Consider the following 19,823-nt stretch of genomic DNA (forward strand, 5'->3'; position numbering starts at 1 on the left):
ATGACAAACCAACATCACCTCTGAATATGAGTTAAAAACACTAAACACAATATTATTGGCTAGATGGCAAATTCCATTAAGAAAATGGTGTCCCAGAACCCTGTGGGACTTAGTCCAGTAAGGTGAAGAAACTATTCACTATTAGAAAATCTATGGACACAAGCGGCCATATTGACATGTAAAGAGAACAATCACACGGCTATCCTATCCTCCAGACACTACAATGCCTTTCACAGCACGTAATGTTCCATTCCGATAATGACACCAGGAAACAGGGATAGATGGACACTTCGCTGACCAGATAACATACGTGCCCAACCCTGACTCAGCCTACTCCTTACTGGGGTGTTCAGGGGACCCTAAGATCAGGAGCGAGATGGAAGCCAGCTCTCTACCAATCCACACTGTGTTGGAGGAGTTATCCAATGTAACCAGCAAGAGAAAACCACAGAGGCAGCATAAACACAAAAGTAGAGGAAGAAATCAGCTGCCTCTATTTTCAGATGAAAATCGTATCCTAGAAACAAGCAGGCATTGCAGGTGAACACGTGCAAAATGGTAAAAGGCCAGGGAGGAAATGTGGCAACTGTCACTTTAGGAACTGACCCCGAATGCATACATCCAACAATTTAAAAACACAGCTGCTCAGTGTTATTCATTACATCACTATTTTAGTTGCTAAATATTGGAAGCCATATTAATGTGTACTTACTGTGTAATTAATGTGTACTTACTGTGTAATTAATGTGTACATAGAAGATTGATACATGTATTTTATGTTATATATGTACATGCATCAGAGAGAGAGAAGATACAGAATATATACATCTGAAGTGAAGTGCGTGTTAAAAGGGATGAGGGAGAACTGATGAACTGATAGAGTCGTTTCTGGGATACACTGCTCACCAAAAAGAACAAAGGGACACGTGTAGCACTGTGTACAGGAAGGGAGGAAAAAACCCACGAAGTTGCTGATGTTTGCAAAAAGAAACACAGAAAGTATAAACTAGAAAGTCGTGAATGTGGGTGAAAACCGAAACAACCCACATGAGCAGAAATGAGGCTCCCTTGCATATTTCAACAAATGCCATAACCGCCCCATCGGGTGGACCCAGGGGCACTTGGCCACGGTGTCGCAGCGACACAACCTCAGTTAGCAGGAAGCAGAGAACAGCGGACGGGTCTGAAATTCCTGTTGCAGGTCTGTTTCCGCATGGACGACTGCATCTGGACCCTAGTTTTTGGACATCGTAGGCGTGAAAGAGTGAGTGCACCGATGTTGTTGGGAGCCTGGTATTCTGCAGAAGAGGGGAGATGCAGAATGGAGATAAAATAGGGGGTCTCGGCAGGCAGAATAGAAGCCCGTGCAGGGACGGAACCAGCCGCGGCAGAACCAACGCACTCTTTGGTCTCAGGTTCACTCAGTGCTTATGACGTCTCCACTCGGCCACTGGAGTCCAGCACGAGCGGTGCCCCCGGGGTCAGGAAGGAGCTCCTCACATTAGCTCTCTGTCTGCAAGTCCCTGCTGGGAGTGCACAGGGAACCCCAGCTGCTGTCCAGGCACATGGGGGGTACACCCTCCTCTACTCCACCCCTGGGAATAGAGGTACTTGGTGGGAAGAGTCCACCCCAGAGAAGTGGGAAAACAGAGATACACATCCCCGAAATAGCACTAAACTGGCAACGTCTGTGTTTTCACCCATGTGGGACCCTCTGACTGGAAGTTCACCCCTGCAGGGAGATGCGTGGGCTCACGCTTGAGGCCCAAGGTCCGGACAGCATCACCTGCAGACAGGAACCCTGACCCCAGCTGGCTGGGTGAGCAGAACCAGCGCCCCCCTGCCCCTCCCACACGGAGGGTGTGCAGCGTGTAAAGGGAGGTTCCTGGGCCCTGTGGGGAGACTCCAGTTCTCCTGCTCACTGTTCTCCAGGATTGCTTAATTTATGTTGAGTCAAAGTCATGTCTGGAGGAATTATATGAATAGTTCAAGCTATTTCTCAAAAGGAAAAAAAAATGTGCCACCTGAAAGCTTTTGCACGAACTTATTCCTGTGGTAAAGTTTATCTTTGCCGGCAAACAGAATTCTCATTTCTAGTGACTTCTCAACTCTCGAGTGACTTCAGAGTTATTTATGCCGTCGAGACAGAACGCAGTCACTTAGCACTACTTCTTCCACTGAAGACAGCACTCTCAGAATCCCATCAGCGAGAAAGTACCACCTGCAAGTTCCTAGCCTGGAAGATAAACTTTGGTCACATAAAGTCAATGGATTTCATTTTAATTCATGAAGAACTATAACTTCTACCATAGTTTTGGAGATAAAGACTCTAAGTTTTGCATCTGAAAGGTTCTTAGTAATTTAATTTCATAGGTGTTTTGAAATTTGATTCTTTCGTAAAGAGACAACACACTTTGTGAACACAAGACAGGTGAGCATGGGAGCAGGTGCGTCAGCCGGAAGTACTGAAATGTAAGCAGGAAGCCAAGCGAGCAGAGCCACCAACCCTGTGCACCTGCCAGCGTCCCCCGTCCCCCGGATTCCAGGAGGAGAACCAATGCACCAGGAAGACCCGCTTTCGTGCTGTTTACTGCAGCCTCCCGGCTCGGCAGAGCGCTGAGCGCGGCCTCTAGCGCCTCGCCCGGCGGCTACAATCAGCCCACCGGCTCCGCGGAGTTACCTTCCCGGCCTTTCTACATACAGGTCATTTTTTCAGGCTCCGTTTTTGAGGAAAGCGCCCAGGGCCACTGCCGGCATGCACCTTTCCGCCGCGCCTGCCGCGTGTGCTGGCGTTCCGTGTCAGAAATCACGCGGTTCCCAGGAAACACAGATCCTGCAGATGGGAGCCCGACACCGGGGCTCGGCCGACGGACCCAGCGGCTCCCAGGGAGCCCAGCAGCCTGGCCCCCAGGACAGGACAGGGGCCCCGTGCTCCAGCAGCCCCCAGCGTGCGGGGATGGTCTGGGTGCCACCCCCTGTCCGGCTCGGCTCCAACGCCTGTAAACTCCCCAGGGTGCCACCCCCCTCCAGCCCTGACCCCAGAGCCTGGAGGAGGCAGGGGCTGCGGGAGCAGGGCAGGAAGAAGCCCCCAGTCTGGGAGAGGGACTCGGCGCCCTTTCTTCACAGGGGCTCAGCACTTGTCATGAGGAGAGAGTTTCCCTGACAGAGATTTTCAACCAAGTAAACTCAGAAACTTCTGGCTGTAGCATGTGCAGGTGAGTGGGGGTCTCCTGCATTATTCTGGACAGTGCCCTTGGGTTGGACCCACAGAACTAGTCCAGGAACGGGACGTGGGTCTCTGAACCTACAGGGCAGGGCCCTGAAGGACAGAGAGGGAAACGGTGTCATCACCCAACACGTAAACAGCCATCCTGTGGGGAGCAGAAGGGCATCTGTCTTTTTTTTTTTTTTAATGATTTTTTATTATATTATGTTAGTCACCTTACAGTATATCCCCGGTTTCCAATGTAAAGTTCGATGATTCATTAGTTGCGTATAACACCCAGTGCACCATGCAATACGTGCCCTCCTTACTACCCATCACCGGTCTGTCTTTCTGTAAATGCAGGAAGTCTTTCTGCGGGATGGAGGGCTTTCCAGGGCAGGCGTGGGGCTCTCTCAGAGGCCGGCGCCCCTAGGTCTGCCCCAGCGTGGGGGGCACCGGAGCTGCCCAGGGGCTCCGGGCCTCTAGGGGCAGCTGCTCCCACGGACCTGTGAGCTGCCCACCCAGGGGACCCACAGGACATGGAGCCTGCCTGTCGCTTCCCCTTGGTCAGACCCAAGCTCCCACGTGCCAAGTGCCGTCCTGGAGAAAGGAGCCCACGGAGACCCCAGCTGCGCTCTGTCCCCCAAGATGCCCCTTTCACGCTGAACTTGAGCCTCCCCGATGCGTTCAAAGACAGGGAAACAGGAGCACAGCTTGTGGACAGAACCACAAACACACCCTGAACAGCACGGACCAGAACCGAGGGAAGGAAACGGGAGGAAATGCGTCCTATTTAGGACTGTACGTGAGCCGGCTCCTGTCTGATTCCTCAAGGAGGACCACTTCCAGACCTGCGCTGCCGTCCCAGCTCTAAATATTAACAATCAACAATCAAATAAAAAACACCATTTAAAGTTTTGGGCGAGCCCCATGCAAGTTGTAAATCATCTGCGTGCTTACCTGTGTCTCCTGCTGCGGCCGAACCCCCGCCCTGCACGGACAGAAGGACCAGCGCCCTGAGGACGGCTCCGGGTACCGAGCCCATGTTCCCGGTCCTGCTCCTGGAGGCCCCAGAGCTGGACTCCAGCCTGCAGCAGCTCTCAGTGCGAGCAAGCCGGCTCTGGTCTCCTGGCTTCCAGAGCTCCTCCTCCCAGCTCCCGCCCTCCTCTCTCCCTCTCCCACTGTCCCTCCTACTCCCCCTCCTCCCTCCTCCTCTCTCTTCCTCCTCCCTCTTTCCTCTTCTCTCTCCCTCTCCCTCCTCTCTCCCTCTCTCTCTTTCCCTCCTCTCCCTCCCCCTTCCTCTTTCCCTCCCTCCTCCCTCCTTCCTCTTCTCTCTCTCTCTCCCTCCCCCTGTCTCTCCCTCCTTCCTCCTCTCTCTCTTCCTCCCTTTCCCTCCTCTCCCTCCCCCCTCCCTCCCCCCTCCTTCCTCTTCTCTCTCTCCCTCCTCTCCCTCCCTGTCTCTCCCTCTCCCTTCTGTCTCTCTCCTTCCTCCTCTCCCTCCCTCCTCTTTCTCCTTTCCTCTCTCTCCCTCTCCCTCCTCTCTCACCTTCCTCTCTCCCTCCCTCTCTTTCCCTCCTCTCCCTCCCTCCTTCCTCTTTCCCTCCTTCCTCCTCTCTCTCTCCCTCCCTCCCTCCCTCCGCCCTGCCTCTCTCTGGCCTGCATCCCCCTTTCCTGACCCCCCTCCTGAGCCTGAACCCCCAGGGACTTTCACCTCCATGTGCAGGGACCCCTCATAGTGACACAGACTGGCCCTGGGAAGGGCTGCTTGCTGGCTTGCTTGTACCTGGAGGCTCCTTCCCCCTGGCTCCCCTCACCAACAAACCCCAAACCTTCCCTTGCAGAGGAGGGAAGCTGCCCTCTTTGCTGCCCGTCCTGATGGGAGGAGCCATATCCAGTGAAACTGTGAGTGTCAGCTCAGAAGAGGCAGAACGGGAGAAGTGCCAGCATCATTTGTAACCTTCAGCTCCCTGTTTCTGAGAGGAGAGCGTCGTCTTCTGATTATATAAAAAGTATTGTTTTGAGCTGGAGCATTTTCACCACCTAAATTCCAGTTACGGCATCAGAGGCTTGGGGCGGCAGGCATGACACCCTGTACAACATGGGGTGGTGAGAACCATTTCTTACTTCCAGGGTGGGGTAAGATTATGCCAGTTACACGGATCAGATGGGTTTACTGGCTAAATCCCAAATTTTCAAATGAGCTCTGTCTCCTGGGAGTATGCTCCCACCCAGACCAGCGGTGGGAACCACTGAGGGGGAGAAAAGGGTGTGGGAGCCCGGGGCGGGGGTGGGGGGGTGCTCAGGGGTCCGTGTCTGAGAGAAGTTGCGAGTCCAGCGGCTTCCTCCAGGGACGGGAGTATTTCCTGAACAGAACCGAAAGCGGGGTTGATGGCATCCAGGGGTGCAAGCATCTTACAGAACAGTGCAGGCACCACCAAGAACAGATGTACCTTGGGGAGGGGCATGGGGAGGCTCAGGCCCCAGTGTCAGGGGTGTCAGGGGTGCGGGAAGATGCCCACACACACCCGCCAACCCCTGCCAGTGAAAGGAACACAAAGTCCTCATCCCACAAAAACCCTGTATCAGGTTTTTCTGGTGGAGATAATTCAGAAAACAAGGTTAAAAGGGATCAGATCGCGTACAGCTTAAAAGGAAAACTGGGTAGGCGATTGATCCCTGCTACATTTTGAGACAAGGTGGGACTTCGTGCAGGAGGCACAGAGGGTCACACAAGGGGGTGAACGTCTCCGATGGGAAGCACGCCCCTGCTCCGCCCACTGCAGCAACAGCCACTTGCAGAGCTAGGACCACAGGGGTCAGGTGTGCAGCTGCGGTCTACACCCGCGGCGGTCCCTGGGCATTGCCAGGAGACAAGGTGGATCCTGCCCACCCAGGATGCACTGCAGCCTTGGACAGTGACCCCCCATCATCAGTCCCTGCCCAGGACCCACCTGAAGGCCGTCCCAGGGTCCAAGGCGCCCATGGCAGAGAGTGCCAAGTACACCAGAGATTCCCCCCTCCCCGACGGAGTCCAGAAGCGCAGGGGCACAGCCTCAGAGGCCCTTTACCGAAGGCACGGCCTGCAAAGAGCACCCTCCTTGCTCGGTGGGGTGACAGGGTGTCCAGGGGCCGAGGGTGGCTGACGTTCATGTTCTGCTCTTCACACACCATGAACCACCCCTCGTGGTGCCAGCCCGTGTATTTCTAGTTGCTGCTGATGCTGACGGGGGACCTCAGCTGGGCATTATTCACCTGATGTGGCAGGAAATGCACAGATAGCCGACTGGGGGCTGGCAGGGACGGCTGGCTGTAGACAGTCTGCCCAAAGCAGGGCTCTGAGGCTCCAGGCTGCCTGCCCACACAGGTACGGGAGGGGCAGGTGCGTGCGGAGCTCCCTGCTGGAGGAGAGCGCGCGGCTGGCGACATCTGCCTGCATCACCGCAAACTCACCTTTTTAAGTTTCTCACTCAGCAGCACACCCCTCTCAATTTTTATCGCAGCATTTTCTGTTTAAAACTTGAATGCACTTAATTCTTGCTTCCAAAGGGCAAATGGCTTTGTCATTCTGTTATACCCTCTGATAACTGAAGTAGCTGTTAGGGAGACACAGGGTCTGTGCCCATGGAGAAAGATTTGAGCTCTTCCCGAAGCCCCCAGCGCATGAGCCGCGATGGGGAGAAATGTCCATGGACTGGCCCTCTCGGCTCTCTGAGGGGCCCTCATGCTGGCCTTTCACACCAGGGAGAGCAGGTCCATCGGTGGACATCCTGTGGGGAGACGGGTTGACTTCTCAGTGCGTTTTGTAAAAGGCAGCCTATCTTTACACAGGAGGACTCTGCACACATCATTCCGTGGGCAATGCCTGGACCACACCTGGACGACACCGGGCAATGAGTCTCACGTCTCCTACAACGCGAGAGAACATCTCCGGTCATTCACGCACGCATGCACGCACACGTCCACACTTAGGCAAGCACACACGCTCACATGCACGCAGTCACACGTGTGCACACGCGTCCGTGCACATGCACACTCACCCACCTTCATGCCACACACCCATGCGCACACACATTCACGGGACACACGTGCGCACACTCACTCAGCCGCTCGTGCTGACTTTCCACCTTTCGTAGACTCACACCGAGACGTGCGACGGGATTCGGAGCCATCCAGTCCAGTGCCAAGTCTTGACAAAACAGCTCTGGGGAAGGTCACCCGCAGGCTTCTGCAGTCTCTGGTTTCAGGGCCCGAGATAACCGCCAGCAGACATTACAACCGCCAGCAGGTGCTTACAACGTGCCACGGGAGAAGGGAGGGAGAAGGGAGGAGAAACCTACTTCCTTAGTTCCCAGAGCAGATCAGAGATTGACAAGTTCACTTGAATCAACTGCGTGAGTTCCAGAAAAGATGTTTTCCTAATGTTACGAAGGACATCTCAAAGAACGGATTACCTCACCTTTGGGGAGGGGAGACGGGTTTGTATTACCTATTTTTTCCTTATCACAAGTCCTGTAAAACGCAATCCCGTATGAACTAGCTGGTGGGCGTCCCTGCAGCCTCGCGGTGCAGCAGACCTCCGCGCTCTGCACCCCTCCCCGGCCTCAGTCCGCCGGACCCAGGACGGCGGGATGTGACACAGGTCACTGCTGTTTTCCTTTAAAGTGTAGGTTATAGTTACAAAAGAAAATCTATAATCCTGTTAATTGTAGTCAGGTATTAAAGGCATTTTTAAAAATTAGAAGCTTCACTGTTGAAATTATAAGGCTTAATAATGTTCAGCTAAGGGGCGCCTGGGTGGCACAGCGGTTAAGCGTCTGCCTTCGGCTCAGGGCGTGATCCCGGCGTTATGGGATCGAGCCCCACATCAGGCTCCTCTGCTATGAGCCTGCTTCTTCCTCTCCCACTCCCCCTGCTTGTGTTCCCTCTCTCGCTGGCTGTCTCTATCTCTGTCAAATAAATAAATAAAATCTTTAAAAAATAATAATAATAATGTTCAGCTAAGAAAAATGCCAGCAGCAGACATTTGCGATACTTAAATCTTGGCCTCATCGAACAATTAAAGAAAGACATCGTTCAGAGGAACGTATTTCCTATCATAGGAAAACTGAACTGACAAGACTTGAGAATTCTATTTCCAAGTTCAGGCATCTGAAGAGCTCACGCGGGCTCGGAGAGACGTCTGTCCAGAAGGGGCCGGCAGTCCAGGCCGGGACGCCACGGCCCGCCGGCCGTCCTCTGCAAGACCCAGCGGCCCAACTCTCCTTGTGGCTGCGGTCGTCTGCGTCTGGGGGCTGAAGTTTGTGCAGTGTTTACATTTACTTGCTAGTCCAGAGCTCAAAGTCCTTCAGAACAAATGAATGCCTGAAGTAAATTTTGTGTTGTTACAATTGCTCCTGCCTAGCCGTGACATTTAAATCAAATTAGCAAAGTTAGTTACTTTGCTAATACCACGCTGTGGATTGATCAGAATTTTGGAATTTAAAGCTCTAGAGATGCAAGTTGTTAATATTTTTTCAACCCAAACTATTGTAAAATGTTGGTTTAACTCACAAGAGAAAGTAAAGCCTACAGGCAGCATCTGTGTCTGTAGCACTGGGGGCTGAAAAATGGCAAACACAGCAGATAAAAATAGTCGAATGTTGTGCTTTTTCCTGCTTGAGAAACTGTCAGAAACACTGAAAGCTCTTGCTTCTCTTGTTAACAGAAATAAGTAATGTTTTTATTTTATTTTGGCTGCTTGTTACATAATTCAAATAGAGTTGCAAAGGAATAGGGTTGTAAGAGCAAATATTTTTATTTTACTTTATCATTTTTTACTTTTTTTTATTTTTAAAGATTTTATTTATTTATTTATTTATTTATTTATTTATTTATTTATTTGACAGAGAGCGAGAGAGAGCAAGACAGGGAAAACAAGCAGGGGGAGCAGCAGAAGGAGAGGGAGAAGTAGGCTTTCTGCTGAGCAGGGAGCCCAATGCGGGACTCGATCCCAAGACCCTGAGATCATGACCTGAGCCGAAGGCAGACGCTTAAGGACTGAGCCACCCAGGCGCCCCTAGTTTATCAGTTTTGTTTAAACACCGATGGGTTAGGTCTTGAGTGGATGAGATATTTATATAATGACTGAAAACAATTTTTAGTGTTTCTGGAAAGACCTTTCTTAAAAATGTTTCTAGGGGCGCCTGGGTGGCTCATTCGTTAAGTGTCTGCCTGCGGCTCTGGTCATGATCCCAGGATCCTGGGATCCAGCCGCATCGGGCTCCCTGCTCAGCGGGAAGCCTGCTTCTCCCTCTCCCACTCCCCCTGCTTGTGTTCCCTCTCTCACTGTCTCTCTCTGTCAAATAAATAAATAAAATCTTTTAAAAAAATGTGTTTCTAGATCAATTGAGTTGCAAATGCCTATTGCAAAGAGTGAAGTGTTACTTAAGACAGTGTCAGTAAGACCAGCTGGTGTCCGCCCCTGGTTCTGCAGGAAGATGGAGGGTGGTCTGCAGAGAGGGAGGCTGCCTGAAGCCCAGCTCCCTACACTGAACAGGTGAGCGAGCTCCGCCCTTCTGCGAGGCTCTGGGCCTCTCCGGTCTCTGGACACTGCCTCTCCCTGAGGAGTTGGTGGAAAGCCCTGTGCGGTGTCTGTGGAGCTTTGCTCTCAGGCTCTTTCCGTCAGGAAGGTTCTCAGGCTGCCTTCTGCCTTGGAGCGCCAGTTCGGCAGCCCCGCCCCACGTCTCCAGGATTGGGTGGGACACGCGGGCGACCGAGGGCCTGAGACCCGCCGCAGGAACCGCGTCCACAGCATCCAAACGCCCCGCAGAGCCGGGTGCTTATTTCATGGTTCAGAGCTTTGTTTGGGATCATTTAAATTTAAAAAATGGGTGAGACTTTAGTAAAATAATGCTGCATAATTCATGTGCCCACTGCACACTCTAGCATCCATTTGGTTTATTGTTTTTCTAAAGCAGGGACATTCTGGGGATGGCCAGAAAGAGACACTAAACCAACGCCCTCAGATGGCACCATGGGTGAACAAGGTCTCCGAGAAGGGGCCGTGGGGTCATTGGTATCATGAATGTATTCTCAGAGTGTGACCCTGAGTTATCTAAAAGTGAGGCATTGGCCGTCGGAGTAAGTGCCCGGGACGTGTCAGGGTGCAGTGTCGACACTGGGCATGGGGTGTGTGCTTTCTCTTTGAGAGGCAGAGTATTGGGCGTCCACTCAGAACTCCCTCTGGGCTCTCATGCCTGTGCACAGCTGCCGAAACCATGGGGCACAGACAGCGAAAAGTCAGCCTGCCGTGTGTCCAGCCGGGGAGGCAGACGCATGCAGGAGAGGGATGTGGTGGGGACGTCTGTGCGGAGGGCTCCTGCCGGTCGGGAGGTGTCTGGGGGAGAGGCCGTGCGTGAGGAGGAGCTGGGGAGGCCCCACGGCACACAGGGGAAGAGGGGGTCTGCGAAGGGCCGTAAAGAATCCTAGGTCACCCACACGAGCCTTCCCTCCACACTCAGACGCGCAATCCACTTGGTATTGATCTCAAACGCCCATCCCACCGAAGGGAGTGGAATCGGCCACACTCACCCTCCCAGAGCATCTGCCGACGTCCATGGTGGGACCCCAGGCCAAGCCCCTCCCTGGATGCAGCCCCTGGCCCCCCTTGGCTGCTGTCCCTCTGCACTACCACCACCCCTAGGCTCCCGTTCCCACCTCAGCGTGGGCCTTGGGCGCTGGCAGTGCAGGCCGGGAAGGCCCCTGTCTTCCCTTCTGAAGCCTCCCCTTCCATGTGACCCTTGTGTCCAGCTTGTCCTTGAAGGGGCTGGATTTCACCCACGTTCTCCTTCAGGCTGTCCATGCACTGGTCACCTAAGGGGTCCCCAGGTGGAAAATTCGAATTCCAGGGGAAGACACTGCATTCTCTAGCCCAGTGAAGTGCTCCGCTGGAACTCCGTTCTGAATGTTGTAAAGGACCCCAAACACAAACATCTGTAGGAATATGAGCAAGGAGAGTTCTGGAGCCTCCATCCGACCACGGGCACCTTCAGAGCTGAAGCCCAGTCCACAGCTCACTCCTTTCCTGGGCGAGCAGAGAGGAGGAGGCCACAGCCTGGGGCACCCCCAGCCACGGCTGCCCGGAGAAGTCACTCAAGAACCGAAAAGGTAAGAGTTTGAAGTAAATTGTAGTGTTGGCCTTTGAGCACAAAATATTCTCCAGCCACAGAGAATCTTCCATAATGAAAGAGCTGAGACACTACAGACACTCTTCTCACGTCTTCTCCACCACCGCCTGCAAGACAGGAGGGACTCCTTCCCCTGCTCCTGTCCTTCTGGACGGTGTCTGCAGTTCTAACCTCCTTACTGTTCTTCAAAATACACCCAACTTTCAAGATGGCACTGAAAGATGAGGACAATGGAAAGACAAGCCATCGAGTAAGAGAAAACCTGCACAACACAATCTGATGAAGGACTGGTAGCAAAATACACAAAGAACTCTTAAAACTAGAACATGAGTGTTTATAATTCAACAAGAAAACAACCCAATTAAGAAATGGGCAAAATATCTAAACAGACACCTCACCAAATATGCACAGATGGCAAATACATGTGTGAAAACATCCTCCACACCACATGCCCTCGGAGAAACGCAAATTCAAGGAACAATGAGATACCACCGTGCAGATTAGAAGGGCCGGAACCGAGCGCTGCCAGCACCACCTGCAGGCGAGGGTGGGTGCGGCAGAGGCGCTCTCTCGCGGCCTGCGGCGTGCCAAAGGGTAGCCGTGTTGGAGGGCCGTTTGGCGGACTGGGGAACAGAATGAAACACACTCTTATCCCGTGACCCGGGAATCTCGCTCCTTGGTATTTACCCAAATGAGCTGAGTAATGATGTCCAGTCGAAGACCTGCACAGGGATGTTTACAGCAGCCTTACTCACAATTTTAAGACTTGGAAGCAACCAAGGTGACCCTCAGGAGATGAAGGGATAGACAGTGGTCCACCCAGACAATGGAATATTATTCAGTGTTAAAAGGAAATGAGCTTGCAAGTCATGAAAAGACCGGAGCCTTCTACGCATATGACTAAGCGACGGAAGTCGGTCTGAAGTCTGCACGCTGTGCGATCCCAACTCTGGGAAAGGCAGAACTATGGAGACAGTGGAGAGATGGGTAGTTGTCAGGGGTGTGGGGAGGAGGGATGAACAGAGCACAGAGCGTCCTGAGGGCAGTGAGGCTAGCTGCAAGGGTGGGTGCGGGACCTTGCACATCTGTCAGTGACAGGGTTGTGGGATATCGGCGAGGTTCAGTGGGGTGAGGGCCAGAGCCATGACAAGAAAGAACTCTTGGTGCAAAATGGTGGTTTACTAAAGCTCTAAAGCTGGGGGGCAGGACCAGCAGAAAGAGCTGCTGCCCCGGGTTGGGAGGGGGGCTGATTATACACTACGGGGTTGGGGGAGGTAACGAAAAGGGAGGTTGAGAAAGTACTTTCATATGTTAAAGAAGACTCACAGGATACGGGAGGCCTGGCCATTGTCAAGTTAAGTTTGTTTTTCCCTCTAGCAGGGCGTTACCATGAAGATAGTTGGGAGCTTCTGGGAGAAACTTTACACTCCGAGGCTTCAAGTATCTGTCAATGGGCTGCAGATTATAAGGACATTTAATTGTATCTACATTTCCCTCCGGGAAGCGTTATTGACAAAAATGCTTTGTTCTTGTAAATTGCTAAGACATTTGTAAACTGAGACTGTGGTCTCTGTAGGTTAACTGTTTGTTTCTCCTCTCCTTAGCTCTAGGGCCTGAGGAATGTCACGTACATCCCATGGGGGGAGTAGGGGGGTGTCAGCATGCTTTGTCCTCAGCTTGCCCTCTGTTCCCTCATCATCAGCACGGATGGTATTCACATCCGAGGGTAGCCGCATGCAGACGCTGGACTTCAGTTAGTAATAATGTATCGATGATGGCTCATAACTTACAATAAATGTACTAATAATAGGGAAATTGGGGAGGGGCAGTGGGTGTATGGGAATTCTCCATACTTTTTTCTCAATTTTTCCTATAAGTCAAAACTGTTTTGTTTTTTTCCCCCAATTAGCTAAACTCCCACAAGCCACTGTCCTGTGGAGGGATGGTGAGGCTGAGGTCTCTGCTGCCAGGCAGGGCGCGACACTGGAAAACTGGGGAGCGATGGGTCAGCAGAGATGGGCCACCTGTTTTAGCAGACGCAGTGCTGCCTTTGAAACTGGATCTGAATGCGGCTGACAACAGTGGCTCCTGGAGGCACCCCAGCGTTGCAGGGGGAACGAAGCTGGGGCCGACCCAGCCCAGGTGCGAAGACCTCCACCACTGGCCACTGTGTTTCTGGGCAAAGGTTCACCCCGCTCAGCCCGGGCTCCTCCTTGTGGTGAGCAGCTCAGAGCCACGGAACTGGATTAATCCCTTTGGTCACTGGTCCACATGTTTTCATTTGATTGTGCTATTTGAGTTCATGTATTTAACCCCCTCGAGCCGTTCCTCAGAGCCCCAAGACAGGCTGGACGTGGACCACCTGGGGCCCCAAGGAGACCCACCTTCCTTCTTTCTCTTACATCTGTGTGTGCCCCACCCAGGGGGCTTCACCTTAAATTCACAAGTAAGAAAAACAGTGTCCTCACTATTACGGCCCCTTCACAGATAAAAACATGAAGAGTAGTGAAAACAGTGGTTTTACTTCATAATTAATGTCCGTTGTCTTCCAAAGGAAAGCTGCGTGTAGGAGTGTCAGAGCGAAGCTGGTTTAGAAGAGATTCGGGCAGGTCAGCACGTGGGGTTTTCCACCTTGAACTCAGCTCCAGGCTGCCTGGCTTGGTTCCGACAAATCACAGGTCAGGACGAACTACCCTCCCTCTGCAAAGACGGGCCATCTGGAGATGCGTTTCCTGAGCCGCACGTCTGTCGGGCAGTGAGGGCGAGTCCTTCCCAAACTGGCCTCTGACGTGTGCAGATGTCTTCCCGCATATGTGAACCAGGGAGGTGGCCTTGGGTTTGCCACCAACTTTCTACTGCAATCTGGTATCTCTAAGATTAATAGGATTTTGACACGGCTTCAGTTAGCGGTATTTTTACAGGGTCGACAGCCAGCCTCCTGACCCCGGTCTTAACTGTGATTCCACTTTCTTCTGGCCGGCTGACCTCGTGGCTCCCCGGCCACCAGCTGCACACCAGTGGGCTCACGGGGGACGTATATAGGCTTCTCCCAACCGGTCACCACAGAGACCCATGCACGCCCTGGCTCAGGCTTCACAAACTGAGCCGTTCTCCCTGCCGCCTCTTCCCCCTGTTGGCCAACAGCTGCTTCTCCCTCCATACTGGACCACACCAAGTAAAGCTCTCTGAGCTTCCTCCTGGCAGGAGTGGCGGGCGTGCGATGGCGGACTCTGTGTTCCGGTTCTGACATTTTCACCCGACTCGGTTATGAAGCTCCATCTGCGGCTGTGTGTTGGGAGGTTCACGACGCACGATCAGATAATAAGGGTAATTCACACAAACATTAACCAAGTGTATGACAGGGACGTTGCGTCCTGGCATAGAAGTAAGAGAGTTTGTTGTTTTATATTTGGCTCATAATGTAAAAGCCCGTTGTCCTACAGATCCTGACGGCCACTCCTTTCAGAGGCACAGGGTTCGAGCACACGTCCCCTCCAAACCTCCCGTATTCAGTAACTGTGGAAACATCTAGAGAATCCAGAAGACCCCTCCTGGAGTCCGACAACGTCTGTCATGCTAACACAAAAAGGTTTTGCTTGTTTGCTCTGTAAAATGTTATAATGACCGGATGAGGCTAGTGGGTAAACTATTAAACACGTCATTACTTTATAAATTTTACATATCGTGTGCTATCAGCTTACGTTTTAAAATCACTCACTATAAATTGGAGGAAAATATTTTTTAAAATGGTAAATAAAACTCCATGTGGGAAAAGAAAAAAATCTCCATGTGGAAACAGAAAATAAGAGAAGACTATTTTTTATAGAAATGTAATCCCATCAGACTACAGTTGACAATACAATTCCCCACCCTGAGAAACACACACGACACACCCGTATGAAAACATCTGCATGTAGAAACATCACCTGTTCTTTTTCTACTGAAAGTCCTTTTCTCACATCAGAACAAATGGCTCCACCACCCACACACCCCGATCTTCATTCAAAGCCAAAAACAAAAATGTCCCTCTTTCTCCGATGAAAACCCTCTTTTTCCACTGAAAACCTTGAAGAGTGCATTTTACACATGTTCACCCCAGGAAGGAGGAGTGGAACCTGCATTCCGGGGGGGGGGGTCTGGTGCAGCCACGGCCCCCCCCCCCCCAGTCCCCCATCTCCACCAGCAGCGGGTTCTGGTTGAGCTTTTTACAAGCCGTATGTATTTTCTTGGTTTCCTTTGAAGAAAGGAACGAGGCACTTTCTTGAAGGGAATAGAACAGGCTTTTCCGACGGTGGGGAGCAGAATGTGGAAGAAGTTAATTCATTTTGCATTGCTCTTTGTTTTACCAGATCTCACTTTAATTGAAATCAGTTTACAGTATGTTGGAATGTGTGGTGTTCAGTTAGAAAGGGCCATCAGACAAATGGTGTTTTAGGTGCAGACGTGCTCAGGCCTCCACTGGTGATGCCACTCAAGGAGGAACAAAAGAGGGGGGCCCTGAACCAGGATTGGGGGCCTTTGCATGATCAAAACCTTCTCTGATCCAACTTTGTATTAAGTCTTCAGAGATAAAATGTTTCAACTTTATAATTTAGTGATATTGTTTTGCAGACTTAATATTTTTTCCTCCAGGAAGGAATAAAAGAAGCAAATTGTTCTGCTAGATTGAGGTTTAGATATTTTTTTGCCAAAATAATATATTTGAGTAAATTAAAAAGTAAAATACAGGAAAAGTCTCAAGAGGATGACACCCCAACGAGCCCCCCGTTCATTAGTCCGGTGCTGTGTGGTGGTTCACCTGAAGGATGGCGCGTTCGTGTGTGAACACGGCCCCTGCGGAGGGTGGGCACACCCACCTGTCGCCCGCTCCCGGTCTCAGCTTCTGCAGCTGCAAGCACACAGTCGTCTTTCTGCTCCGGACGCGTCGTAATAAACAGAATCCCACAGTGTGGGCTCCGTGTCCGCCTCTTTCGGGGAGCAGAAGCTGGTCGAGGTTCGCCCGTGGGGAAGCATGGAACCGTGTCGGGCCTCATTCCTTTCTGTGTTGAGTAACATTCCACGTACTGCAACGTTGGATGGATGGGCCCCATTGTGTTTATCCACTTGTCCTCTGACGGACGTTTGGGTTGTGTCTACTCTGGCTGTCACGAATAATGCTGCTGTGGACACTTCGGACAAGCCCTCGTGCAGAGGCAGGCTTTCGTTTCTTTCGTTTCTTCTGGGTGCATGCCTAGCAGTGGAATTCCTGGGTCACAAGGTGACTATGTTTAAGCTTTTGAGGAGCTGGGAGGCCGTTTTGTGAACTAGCTGCTGCGGCTGGGTCTACAAGTGCCATCAGCTCAGCCATCGGCTTCCCCCCGCAGGTGAGGTCGGAGCACCTCTGAGGCTCCCCCATTCCACACAGCCTAGCCACTCAGTTCAGCTGTATTGCTTTTTAAATTAAACCAAGGGTCATTCCGTATATTATCATTACAATGCTGTGTTGGGGTCACGCAGAGCATGAAATCAGCCGTAATACCTGGCTGGCTAAAATGTAACACGGACGCCGCTGCAGCCGGGGAAGGTTTTGGAGAAGGGCGTAGGCCCAGGGAATGCGAAGGCCTACGTGACCACTCCGCTGTTGGAATGCCGCGGGGAGTTGCCTTCCTGAAACTCTCCTAGCCCAAAGGGTCGCCCTGTGAGCTAAGAGATGCAGGCATTGTCCCTTAGGCTATGTTTAGCAGAACGTGGAGCACGCCCAAATTAGCATATCGTATCTTTCTGGGTAAACAGATCCTCCCAGTTTCAGTAAGACCGTTGTCAACTTCACGTGCTTGAGAGACAGTGATAAGGATTTTTGATTATCCTGAAGGACCAATAAAAGTGGGAGCAAAGAAGAGCAAAGGGTCTTCACCTCTGAGCGTCGATCCCCTTACCTTCTCCTCTCCTTCACGGCAAAGTTTGGAGTAATCTTTCATCCGTCGGTACAGGGATGTACAGGGATGTTGGTTAGGGATACTTTGAGCTATAAATAGGACCAAACCCAAGCGACTTGAATTAAACAGATAAATGTTTATTTTCCCCAAATACCCGGAAGTCTGAAGGTAGTGTGTGTGGCCTGGGAACTGTCCAGCATCCTTGGTGCCCTGAGAGCCAGGAGTTTATCCCTCAGTGTGTCATTTGCTGTGACAAGGTGGCTGCCAGGGCACCTGGTATCACGGCTGCCTCTAAAGGCAGGGAGAGGTGGTCAGGTAGAAAAATCCCTTCTTCTCCTGTTCTTCACACTTACTGAGGAGAGATGCCTCTTTCTGGTCTGAGGCCGGTGCTTCTGCAGAGCTGCCCTCAACAGGGAGCCCCAACCCTCGGCCTCCGTGGACACTGGGGACACCATATCATCCCTCTTTTCTCCAGGGTCTTACGTCAGAAAGACCAGCTCTGAAACCCCTAGATTCTATGAAGCTCAGTGACTCTCAGCTGTGACCATTTAGATGGGTTGTACTGAGCTCTTAGCAAAACACTTGGCTCTTCCTTCATCGTGGTGTTTTACAGAAACACGGAATTAGTGAGAACGTGCAGACATGGCCACTTGCAAGCTACGGGAGGGTTCTGCTGTGTGCTGACACTGCTCGTTAATACTTGAGCTCATTAGACCACTGCTCAATAATTCACCTCACAGCTCAACGAATACTCTTTATCAGCCTGATGTCAAAAAGAAATCCTATCCTGCATATGGGGAAAACCAGGTGTTTCCAATTCAATGTTTCAAAACTTGATTTACGTATTTCTTGCAAAGATTTCTGTCTTTCAATAAAATCTTAGGTTTTGCTATTATTTTACAAATGCTAAAATTAAGCTCCAGTTTCTTTTAGTTGTTTTTGAACAGTTAACCCTCTACCATCAAAATAAGCGCACTCTTTACTCATATCAGCACCCTGCAGCCTGCCTCTCTCTGGAGCGGAGCCCCTGGGATGAGTGGACAGGTGGGAGCAGTTTGCGCCTCCCCGGGCTGCCCGCCTCAGAGAGAACTCAGGAATTCTCCAGCAAGTCGTCAGCCTACACATTCCCAGAGTCTCACTGCAACAGTTACAACTCCTTAGGATAAAAAATTACTTCTCAACAATTCTTCACATAAAAATAAAACTCAACAAATTGTTTTTTTTACCTTTTAAAATTTAAAGAATTGTTAAAGATGTATTCATTTTACAGATACAATACTACAAGTTTGACGCACTTTATGAAAACCAATCATTTGCCACCTGTTTAAAAACAGATTTAATTTCATTGTGTGCCTTCAGGATCATTTAAATTTTATCCACAGACTGTTCGAATAAGTAGCATTTAATTGAATAGAAACAATTATACAAATGGTGTTCTAATCGAAAAAGTATTAAACCACCATATGGAAACACGGGTACATGTCTTTGCACACATCACGCTCTCATATTCTCGAATGCATGAAATCCTAGTTTCAGGTGACTTTCCTGTTAAAAGAATATCTCTACCTACAGAACTTAAAAAGTTGTCAATTGATATTTGAAGATGAGCATTTCTTGCAAATTAACCTGATAGCAGCACTTAACATATAAAACCTCTATAATAATGGCGTGTTGCTTCTTTTAAAATCCAAGGCCAGCATCTCTAGATCCCTGGTGGACACTGGTTTTAAGGTGTGGACATGGAGGGACAGCTGAGCGAGCTCCAGGCTCCCACCTGCCGCTTCCCATCCCTCTGTCAGTGGGCAGTTGGTAAACCTTGCTCCAGCCCCTGGTCCTTGGAATGGGGATGGTTCACAGACAGGCCTGCATGGAACAGAATGCCTGGAAATGTTGGTTAAATTTTTACAATCGGTTTAGTTGTTGATCTTAGATTCATAGCTTCTGAAACATTTGTTTTCATTGTTTTGCTCCTGGAATATAAAAACTGAAGTGTGTTTTCTATACGAGCCAAATGATTTAAGAAATGATACACAAGTTCTGAAATGTGGGATGTGTCTGCTTGTTTCTTGTCCTTCAGAGACTTTGGGAGTTGGCGGAAGGGGCTCTGGCTGGCAGCCCCCAGGGCAGACAGGTGCACTGCAGACCAGCCTGCGCAGACCCCACTCACCTCAGGACATCTCTCTTTACCTCTTGCTCTGTTTCTTCCTTAAACTCACTTACTTTGTAAACTAATCAGCAAACTGGCAAACACAGCAAAGCAAAGCATCTCTTGTGCCTGAGACGTGTTTAGTCCCAGTTATGTGGCTCTACAGGGGAAGGGTTTGTCCTACGTTTTAAGGAAAAACTATACATAACTCAGAACCGAAGCCCCAGCCGTCTGGATGTTCCTAAACTGCACTTCCCAAACCGCATCCACATCTCCATCCGTGTCGCCCAGGTGTGCTGCCATGTTCCACGTACGTGGGGGTGTCACTGCCTGCACACAACCCCCTGGGGGTAAAGGAGAAATCGTCTTAATGATGGGAGAAATGGGAAGCT

At 51.0% G+C, this 19,823-nt stretch overlaps 1 protein-coding gene across 1 annotated transcript in view; it reads right to left on the reverse strand.

The window, feature by feature from the left end:
* LOC123791218 (contactin-associated protein-like 4) overlaps window positions 1-4,282 on the reverse strand; it is a 133,872-nt gene extending 129,590 nt beyond the window's left edge. The window contains exon 1 of the mRNA XM_087865191.1: window positions 4,166-4,282. Coding sequence (XP_087721317.1) covers window positions 4,166-4,250 — 85 coding nt within the window. The 5' untranslated portion in view covers window positions 4,251-4,282. The remainder of the gene's footprint in view (window positions 1-4,165) is intronic.
* Between the last annotated feature and the right edge of the window lie 15,541 nt (window positions 4,283-19,823).

Source organism: Ursus americanus, chromosome 1, assembly GCF_024610735.1.
Source record: "Ursus americanus isolate L20-20 chromosome 1, mUrsAme1.1.p, whole genome shotgun sequence".
Classification (NCBI taxonomy): Eukaryota; Metazoa; Chordata; class Mammalia; order Carnivora; family Ursidae; genus Ursus; species Ursus americanus.